The 10,000-nt window shown below is 53.5% G+C and overlaps 1 protein-coding gene across 1 annotated transcript in view; it reads right to left on the reverse strand.

Moving 5' to 3' along the window:
• Positions 1–10,000, reverse strand: part of usp34 (ubiquitin specific peptidase 34) — a 76,630-nt gene that overhangs the window by 6,433 nt on the left and 60,197 nt on the right. Inside the window, exons 57-72 of the mRNA XM_061233017.1 lie at positions 9,719–9,804; positions 9,009–9,177; positions 8,488–8,562; positions 8,060–8,211; positions 7,438–7,591; positions 7,265–7,309; positions 6,829–6,933; positions 6,248–6,395; positions 5,304–5,434; positions 3,814–3,987; positions 3,164–3,493; positions 2,646–2,803; positions 2,149–2,227; positions 1,718–1,844; positions 1,112–1,219; positions 274–378 (exon numbers count right to left, since the gene is read on the reverse strand). Of these exons, the coding sequence (XP_061089001.1) occupies positions 274–378; positions 1,112–1,219; positions 1,718–1,844; positions 2,149–2,227; positions 2,646–2,803; positions 3,164–3,493; positions 3,814–3,987; positions 5,304–5,434; positions 6,248–6,395; positions 6,829–6,933; positions 7,265–7,309; positions 7,438–7,591; positions 8,060–8,211; positions 8,488–8,562; positions 9,009–9,177; positions 9,719–9,804 (2,146 nt within the window). The remainder of the gene's footprint in view (positions 1–273; positions 379–1,111; positions 1,220–1,717; positions 1,845–2,148; positions 2,228–2,645; positions 2,804–3,163; positions 3,494–3,813; positions 3,988–5,303; positions 5,435–6,247; positions 6,396–6,828; positions 6,934–7,264; positions 7,310–7,437; positions 7,592–8,059; positions 8,212–8,487; positions 8,563–9,008; positions 9,178–9,718; positions 9,805–10,000) is intronic.

The following is a 10,000-nucleotide window of genomic DNA, read 5'->3' on the forward strand; positions in this document are numbered from 1 at the left end:
CTAGGACACACACACACACAGACACACACACACACACACACACACACACATACATACACACACACACACCCTACCCAATCACACACACACACACACACACACACACACACACACACACACACACACACTGCTAACCCTAGGGCACAGACACACATACACACACACACACACACACACACACACACAGCTAACCCTAGGACACACACACACACAGACACACAGACACACAGACACACACACACACACTGCTAACCCCAGGGTACAGACACTCACTGGGGATGTTGCTGTGGTGGTAGGTGCAGTGGTTGTGTTGCAGGAAGGGCACCAGCGTGTGCAGGAAGTCATGAGGACTCAAGAGAACCAGCTCCTTCAACACGTCTGCAGGACAGAGGGGGAAACGGCAACATTTCATTTATAAAAACATACATCAAACATCAAATTCACAAATCAAACTGATATCAAACATTTCATTCACAAATAAAACTGATATCAAACATTTCATTCACAAATCAAACTGAAATCAAACATTTCATTCACAAATCAAACTGAAATCAAACATTTCATTCACAAATCAAACTGAAATCAAACATTTCATTCACAAATCAAACTGGGATCAATAGATACGACTGGCATCATAGATATGATGTAATATTTTATAGGTGATGGTCTTTAAGGCCGCAGTGTGTGCCAGGTTGCCGTGGATGAAAACAGAGTGGCGGAGTGGCGGGGCGTGTCGTGGCGTGGCGTGGGGCGTGTCGTGGGGCGTGTCGTGGGGCGTGTCGTGGCGTGGGGCGTGGCGTGGGGCGTGTCGTGTCGTGGCGTGGGGCGTGTCGTGGCGTGGGGCGTGTCGTGGCGTGGGGCGTGTCGTGTCGTGGTGTGGGGCGTGGTGTGGGGCGTGTCGTGGCGTGTCGTGGTGTGGGGCGTGGCGTGGTGTGGGGCGTGTCGTGGCGTGGGGCGTGTCGTGGCGTGGGGCGTGTCGTGGGGCGTGTCGTGGCGTGGGGCGTGTCGTGGTGTGGGGCGTGGGGCGTGTCGTGGTGTGGGGCGTGGTGTGGGGCGTGTCGTGGCGTGGGGCGTGGCGTGGCGTGGGGCGTGTCGTGGCGTGTCAGCGTACCCAGGCAGGCGTTGCGGAGTTCGGGCGGGCTGTAGGAGTTCAGCAGCGTGAGCAGCTTGTGGGCGAAGTCGATCCTCTCCTGCCAGTGGATCAGGGCCTGCTTCACATCTGCAAGAACACCGACCGGGTCAGAACACCCAGGCCCAAACACCAACCGCAACAAACCCACAGACAGTAGGACACCAAACGCACAGACTGTAGGTGTGTGAAGAGGGAACGCGAAATAACGGCAGGATACAACCGAACGATAATAGAATACTTGAACCCTGAAGAATCTAAACTCCACCTCCACCCATGATTCGGATCCAGGTATGCATCCAGCGGATTTCACTGACTAACACACCTCCAACCAGAGAGGAGGGAACCAACTCGTGAAATCAGCTGGTGTGGTGATTGGTCGGAGTTAAACCCTGCATACTCATCCATGGGACATGATTGGGCACCCCTGCTTTAGACAAACAACGTGCACTCCAATTCAAGCAAGCGCTAAAGTTGAGTGCATTCAATAACACGTAAAGCACAGCCTTAAGACACACGGACTGAAGTCTTGACAAAAAGGTGAAACGGGTACGGTGGTGTGGCTTTGAGCACGGACAGGAATCTCACCTTTGCGGTGCAGGTACGGCCGTGTGGCTTTGAGCACGGACAGGAAGATGGACAGCAGCTCCACCAGGTCCCCTGTCACATGACAGGCGGTGGCCTCGTGGTACATCATGTGCAATGTGTTGAAGGACTGGGGGGGGGGTCAAAGGTCACATGGCATTAATCTAACAAACAAACAAACCAACCAAGAAGCAGCAATAAAACCATATACAACACCAGCAATAATAAGACAAGTATACACAAGCACGATAATCACAATAAACCTAGGCAGTAAATAAGAAATTACAGGGTAGCCTAGTGGCTAAGGTGCATATAGCCTAGCGGCTAAAGTGCCGATAGCCTCGTGGCTAAGCTTCCAAGAGACTAGTAGCTAAAATGCCCACAGCCTCGTGGCTAAGCTATGAAGGTGTGGTTCAGCCGCTCTCTGTACAGACCTCTGTCATGAGGATGAGGCCCCGGTTGAAGACTACCAGCAGCCGGTCCTCATCGTTCTCTAGCAGAACCCGGAAGGCACTGGAGAGAGAGAGAGAGAGAGAGAGAGAGAGAGAGAGAGAGAGAGAGAGAGAGAGAGAGAGAGAGAGAGAGAGTGAGTGAGAGGGAGAATATCGGTTTATCTGTGAGTGTGTGTGTGTGTGTGTGTGTGTGAGTGTATATGTGTGTGTGTGTGTGTGTGAGTGTATACGTGTGTGTGTGTGTGTGTGTATATGTGTGTGTGTGTGTGTGTGTGTGTGTGTGTGTGTGAGAGTGTATATGTGAGTGTGTGTGTGGGTGTGGGTGTGTGTGAGAGAGTGTGAGTGTATATGTGTGTGTGTGTGTGTGAGTGTATATGTGTGTGTGTGTGTGTGTGTGTGTGTGTGAGTGTATATGTGAGTGTGTGTGTGGGTGTGGGTGTGTGTGTGTGTGAGAGAGAGTGTGTGTGTGTGTATCAGACCTGATGAGGGTGGTCCAGCAGGACCTCCCATCCAGGCAGCGCAGGTAGCAGCTGATGGTGGTCTTCTTAAACTGCTTCACATCATCCAGCTCCTCCTCACGCATGTCTGGCCGCTGAGCCACAAACAGCTGCATGAGGTTAAACAGCTCCTCTACAGCCTGAGAGAGAGAGAGAGAACAGGGTTACACACTCCACACACACACACTCCACACACACACACACACACACACACACACACACACACACACACACACACACACACACACCCTTCACACACACAGCTGCATGAGGTTAAACAGCTCCTCTACAGCCTGAGAGAGAGAGAACAGGGTTACACACTCATACACACTCCCTACACACACTCCACACACACACTCTACACACACTCTCCACACACAGCTGCATGAGGTTAAATAGCTCCTCTACAGCCTGAGAGAGAAACAGAGAGAGAGAGAGAGAGAGAGAACAGGGTTACACACTCATACACACACACCCCACACACACACTCTCATACCCACCCCCGGGTACTGGCTGGCGTGGGGCGTGAGGTTCTTGAAGGCCCACTGGATGTTCTGGTGGGAGGCCAGCTGGCGGGTGAAGGCGGGGGACTGCTCACAGCACATGCGCAGGATGCCGTAGTAGGCCGGCAGCATGCCCCGGTTGAACAGAACCACCTCCTGGTCGTCGTGGTCCGCCAGGATGTAGTTGAAGGCGATGTTCTTGGTGACCACGGGGTTCTGCACCACCAGACGGACGTTCTCCGCGCACTCCACACACACGTTGTACCAGAACGACAGCAGGGCCTGCTTGTTGTGGTTGGTGGCGATGGCGGGCTCCGATAACTTGGGCTGGAGAGAGGGAGGGAGGGAGAGAGAGGAGGGGAGAGGGAGGAAGAGGGGGGGAGAAAGAAAGGGAATGAGGGAGAGAGGGGAAGACCGAGGCAGAGGGAGAAGAGAGGGAGGCAGGCATGGAGAGAGAGGGGAGAGGGAAAAAGGGAGAGGTAGGTGAAGGGGGAGAGATAGAGGGAAGAACTTTTAGACGTGTTCATATGGTTATGAAGAACTGACTAAATCGAGGAAATGGAAATCATTTAGACTTCAGCTCGTCTGTAACAGCAGCGGATACGTGGGCTCATAGTGCCCCAGATGCCCCGCAGAACCCCGCGCACCTGGAACAGGTTCCACAGGTCCATGAAGTAGCCGGAGAACATGAGCTTCTCGGTCTTGGAGATGAGGCAGTAGGTCATGAAGCTGAAGAACTGCACCAGCTTGGTGGTGCCGTGCACGGCCGCGTCCACGTACAGCTTGGCCCGGGCCAGCAGCCCCAGCAGCAGGTTGTACACCTGGGCGGAGACACGTCCACAGGAGACACGTCAACAGGAGACGCATACTAAAATATCCCTTGGGATGAATAAAGTATCTATCTATCTATCTATCATACAACAGAGAGACAGTGCAGTCCGTAATTGTACGGACAGTGGCTGATGTCTGACCATTTTTTTCCTGGCAGAATGACTGACGCTGGCGCTCACTGTCTCTGACCTGAAGGAATGGCTAACACATGAACGAGCGCTAACTGCTAACGGTCTCTGACCTGGTGGAAGGGCTAACGTGCTAACGGTCTCTGACCTGGTGGGGGGGCTGACTCCAGTGCTAACGGTCTCAGACCTGATGGGGGGGCTGACTCTAGCGCTAACATGCTAACGGTCTCTGACCTGGTGGAAGGGCTAATGTACTAATGGTCTCTGACCTGGTAGAAGGGCTAACATGCTAACGGTCTCAGACCTGGTGGAGGGGCTAATGCTAATGGGCTAATGGTCTCTGACCTGGTGGAGGGGTTGACTCTAGCGCTAACGTGCTAACGGTCTCTGATCTGGTGGAAGGGCTAACAGGCTAACGTGCTAACGGTCTCGGACCTGGTGGAAGAGCTAACGGGCTAACGTGCTAACGGTCTCAGACCTGGTGGAGGGGCTGACTCTAGCGCTAACGTGCTAACGGTCTCTGATCTGGTGGAAGGGCTAACAGGCTAACGTGCTAACGGTCTCGGACCTGGTGGAAGAGCTAACGGGCTAACGTGCTAACGGTCTCAGACCTGGTGGAGGGGCTGACTCTAGCGCTAACGTGCTAACGGTCTCTGATCTGGTGGAAGGGCTAACAGGCTAACGTGCTAACGGTCTCGGACCTGGCGGAAGGGCTAACGGGCTAACGTGCTAACGGTCTCGGACCTGGCGGAAGGGCTAACGGGCTAACATGCTAACGGTCTCTGACCTGGTGGAAGGGCTAACGTACTAACGGTCTCTGACCTGGTGGAAGAGCTAACGGGCTAACATGCTAATGGTCTCTGACCTGGTGGAGGGGCTAACTCCAGCGCTAATGTGCTAACGGCCTCAGACCTGGTGGAGGGGCTGACTCTAGTGCTAACATGCTAACGGTCTCTGACCTGGTAGAAGGGCTAACATGCTAACGGTCTCTGACCTGGTGGAAGGGCTAACGTGCTAATGGGCTAACATGCTAATGGTCTCTGACCTGGTGGAGGGGCTGACTCTAGCGCTAACGTGCTAACGGCCTCGGACCTGGCGGAAGGGCTAACGGGCTAACGTGCTAACGGCCTCTGACCTGGCGGAGGGGCTAACGGGCTAACGTGCTAACGGCCTCCCACCTGGTGCAGCACCACCGTGGTGTCCGGACTGAGCGGGAGGTCCCGGGTGGGGATGTGCAGCGAGCGCGTGGACCGGAACATCTGGCGGAACGAGTTGCTGGGGATGAGCGACACCAGGAGGTAGGCCGCGGCTGGGAGGGGCACAGGGCAGAGGGCAAAGGGCAAAGGTCAGAGTTACATTACATTACATTAATGGCATTTTGGCAGACGCTCTTATCCAGAGCGACGTACAGTTTAGATTAGACTAAGCAGGAGACAATCCTCCCCTGGAGCAATGCAGGGTTTAAGGGCCTTGCTCAAGGGCCCAACGGCTGTGCGGATCTTATTGTGGCTACACCGGGATTAGAACCACCGACCTTGCGTGTCCCAGTCCTTTAACCTTAACCACTACACTCCGGGCCGCAGTAGTTTGAGTTCACCTCAAACCGTTTTCAATTTCCCCCCCTACACCAGTTAGGCGTACATGCAACATGTCCTTGTTTGTGACTTTACGTCGATTTCCATTAATATGGTCTCGTTGTTTTGTTTCTTTACCGTGTATACATGCCAAGTCTCGCGTGAAAAAAGATGTTAACTCTTTCAGAACCCAAGCCCAATACGGAGAGAGGCCCCATTCAAATCCTAAGGGTTTTTGGCTTTGATTGAGAAAAGTGTGAAAAATGTGTAGGGTTTTAATAGGGGCTCAAAACACTAGTATAGCAGCCAATCTGATTTGTTGAAAAGGTATAAAGACAACCATCAGAAAGTCACATAGGCATTTATACAGCTGCCTGTCGGTCCAAATATTAATCTTTCATTAAATATCATAAACACATTTTGTGCCATATAGCACATGGTAGTTACGGTTGATGGCACTCTTGGGATTGAAATGGTTTATCTGAATGGGGTTCCCTGGTAGAATAAAGGTTAAATAAACGTGGGGGGTTTTCCGGAAGGCTCCGTACAGGTGCGGACGCGGGGGTAGTTGTGTGCCAGGAGGAAGCGCTCCACCCAGTTCTCCATGTTCTGCAGCACCCAGCTGTGCGCCAGCTTGTTCCGCGGGGTCTGCACCGCCAGCCAGTCCAGGCACTGAGAGGGGTTGTACTCGATCACCTGGAACACACACACACAGATTACAGCCAGCCAGTCTAGGCACTGAGAGGGGTTGTACTCAATCACCTGGAACACACAAAGACACATGAACACACACACACACACACACACACAGAGATTACAGCCAGCCAGTCCAGGCACTGAGAGGGGTTGTACTCGATCACCTGGAACACACACACACGCACACACACAGATTACAGCCAGCCAGTCTAGGCACTGAGAGGGGTTGTACTCGATCACCCGGAACATACATGTACATAAACACATACACAGATTAACACGCATGGACAGACACTAGTCCATACACATTAATACACACACACACACATAAACATCTTGCATAAACACTCCACACACACACACACACACACACACACACACACACACACACACACACACACCCACGCACGCACACACACACACTCGGTCCTACCTCCCAGATCCGCTGCAGGATGTAGGAGGCGAAGGAGGGCATGCCGGGGGGGCCGCCAGCGAACTCCATCAGCATGGTGAGCAGCTTAAAGAAGGGGTTAGCAGCCTGAGAGAGAGCGAGAGAGAACAGCATCAACTGCAATGCACAGCCACTGTAACAGCACACAGCCAAAAGAGTGTATACAGCTGACACCCTGAGAGAGAGGGGGGGAAGAGGGAGGGGGACTTGTCTTGGATTAAAATACTTTTCTACATTTTTCTGTGTATCGGTGGAACAAATGAAATACTCCCAAACAGTGCTAACCCCACCTTCTGGTCCTTTTGGCTGGCTCAGTTAAACCAGGCCAGATAAGTCGATCAAAGAGAAGTACTTGAATACAGAACAATTCCGTATTTGAACCCAGGTCTGTTCCACACAGAGAATCTACAACACGCACCTCCGGGGTGAGCTTGGCAATGGATGTGAAGAGCATGGAAACAATCTGAAAAACAAAGAACAAATATTGACGTTCATTCCCATCGTCTGGCACACAGCTATGCATCACCAAAATCCCTTCCCGGGAGGCAGACGAGGACGGCGCGGGTCTCTCTGACGGCCGCACGCACGTACGTGTTCCGCCAGCCGGTTGTTGTAGCGGCAGAGGCTGAAGATGAGGTTGCAGGTCTGCCGGATGTTGATGCCGTCGCGGATGTGCTGGAACAGGAAGGGGAAGCCCTTCCCGCCGGTGAGAGCCGCCATGTCGTTCTGAGAGAGCGTCAGGTGCCTGGGGGGGGGGGGGGGGGGGGGGGGGAGAGGGGCGAGAACGCCGTCAGGCACGGGAACTAGCCACTCCCTCTCGCGCGCGACGCACGCATCCGTGTGCATTCAGACATTTGGGGAAGGCAGCCAGCAGATTGGGCTCCAGGGCTCCAGGGCTCATTCCCGGACATGGACGGTTTTGGAAGGCAGCGGGGGTAACCATGGAAACAGTACTCTCCCCCCGAGCCCGTCACCGGACTCGCTCCCCGAGCAATGCACAGCGGCACCACACGATGGCGGTATTGCACACAGCGACCGAACAGGCCCCATTACCGCTGAGGTTAGAGGGTCCATGAGACAGCCCAGGTTTGTAAATGGTGGCTTCAAAAAGGGGCTGAACAGTCAGGGGTCATGTGATGTGAACGCACTTCCCATGGGATTGGACAGTGAGGGGTCATGTGATGTGCGCATAGGTCCCTGATTGGCCGCTCACCTCTCTGAGCGGGACTGCTCCACCAATAGGGCGATGAGGGTGATCATTTTATCCAGAGCGGCGGGGCGGTACTTCTCCTCCGCCAGAGAGAGGATGTCCTCCTCCTCATCCTCCTCCTCCCCTTCCTCCTCCGACAGCACCTCCACCTGCGGCTGAGACGCACCAATCCACCAATCACAGTGCTGTACAGGGCTTGCACCACTCAAAGTACAGAAATACAGCACTGCGCCCAACTTCCACCAATCACAGTACAGAAATACAGCACTGTGCAGAACTTCCACCAATCACAGTCCAGAAATATAGCCCTGCACAGAACTTCCACCAATCGCAGTGCAGCAGTACAGAAAGTCACAGACTAGCACAGTACACGATGCTACACAGAGTGGTTCTCATAAACACTTAGAAACAGGACATTAAACACTACTTACATTCTCAGGGCCTTTGGTTCCCATGTAGAAATGGACCATGATGGAGATAGCTTGTAAGGAGAGGAGGAACTGACTCTGTCGGGAGAGAGGCAGAATTACACACTAAAAATAGAACAGGACCGTTAGTGGTGGGTTTTCGGTAAGAACAGGACCGTTAGTGGTGGGTTTTCGGGTGAGAACAGGACCGTTAGCGGTGGGTTTTCGGGTGAGAACAGGACCGTTAGTGGTGGGTTTTTGGGTAAGAACAGGACCATTAGTGGTGGGTTTTGGGGATGAACAGGACCGTTAGCGGTGGGTTTTCGGGTGAGAACAGGACCATTAGTGGTGGGTTTTCGGGTAAGAACGGGACTGTGAGTGGTGGGTTTTCGGGTAAGAACAGGACCGTTAGCGGTGGGTTTTCGGGGATGAACAAGACCGTTAGTGGTGGGTTTTCGGGGATGAACAGGACCGTTAGCGGTGGGTTTTCGGGGATGAACAGGACCGTTAGCGGTGGGTTTTCGGGGATGACCGGGCACACACACCTCCTCCTCGCCCATCTTGGCGAACTCGTACAGGAAGGCGAAGTACTCCATCAGGTGCTTGCTGTGCGGCTTCACGCCATGCTCCATGATTGACAGCAGAGTTTTGACAAAGCGTGTGACGCACGAACGACTGCCAATGTCCTCCACCGGGCCGTCCATGTCATCAGACCTGAGAGAGAGGGGGGAGAGGGAGAGGGAGAGGGAGAGGGGGAGAGGGAGGGAGGGAGAGAGAGAGGGAGAGGGAGAGAGAGAAAGAGAGAGAGGGAGAGGGAGAGGGAGAGGGAGGGAGAGAGAGAGGGAGAGGGAGAGGGAGAGGGAGAGGGAGAGGAGGGGGAGAGAGAAACAGAAAGAGAGGGAGAGGAAGAGAGGGAAGGAGGAAGAGAGAGTGAGACAGTGAGGGAGGGGGAAAGAGAGGACCTGGTCAAACCGTGGTCAAGGAGATCCTGGGATTAAAGGCTATTATAAGCCACACAAAGCACATAATGAGGAATGGGAGTACCGATTAACAGCATCAACTGCATTTCATTCGGGACATTCACTGAAGAATAGATAGTCATTATTATATAACTGCAATTAATTTCCAAAAGTAATGGAACTGAAACAGAAGTAGCGTGCTGTTCTCTGACGCATGGGCCAGATCAGCAATACCAGCGGCCGCCAGCAGAGGGCAGCACAGGTGTGGGAGGAGCGCAGGTTCAGAAGGTTCGTACCCGTCCTCCATGCCGGGCTGCAGGTACAGGTGAGCGTGCACGGGCCTCAGACGCTGGATCACGTGGATGCACAGCCTCTGGAACATCTGCCAGACCCCCACAGAGACAGGACAAATGAGCCCCATTGAGTAAACTGGGGGAACGGAGTAAAACCTGGAACATGGACTGCAGTAAAAAGAGCTGTTCCAGGTTTTACGTTGCAGTTTCCCAGTGAAGTCCGTAATCCTGCTTCACGATACAGAGACAGAGGGTCAAATGGGCCCACATCTTCTCTTTAAACCG

This window comes from Conger conger, chromosome 2 (assembly GCF_963514075.1).
Source record: "Conger conger chromosome 2, fConCon1.1, whole genome shotgun sequence".
Classification (NCBI taxonomy): Eukaryota; Metazoa; Chordata; class Actinopteri; order Anguilliformes; family Congridae; genus Conger; species Conger conger.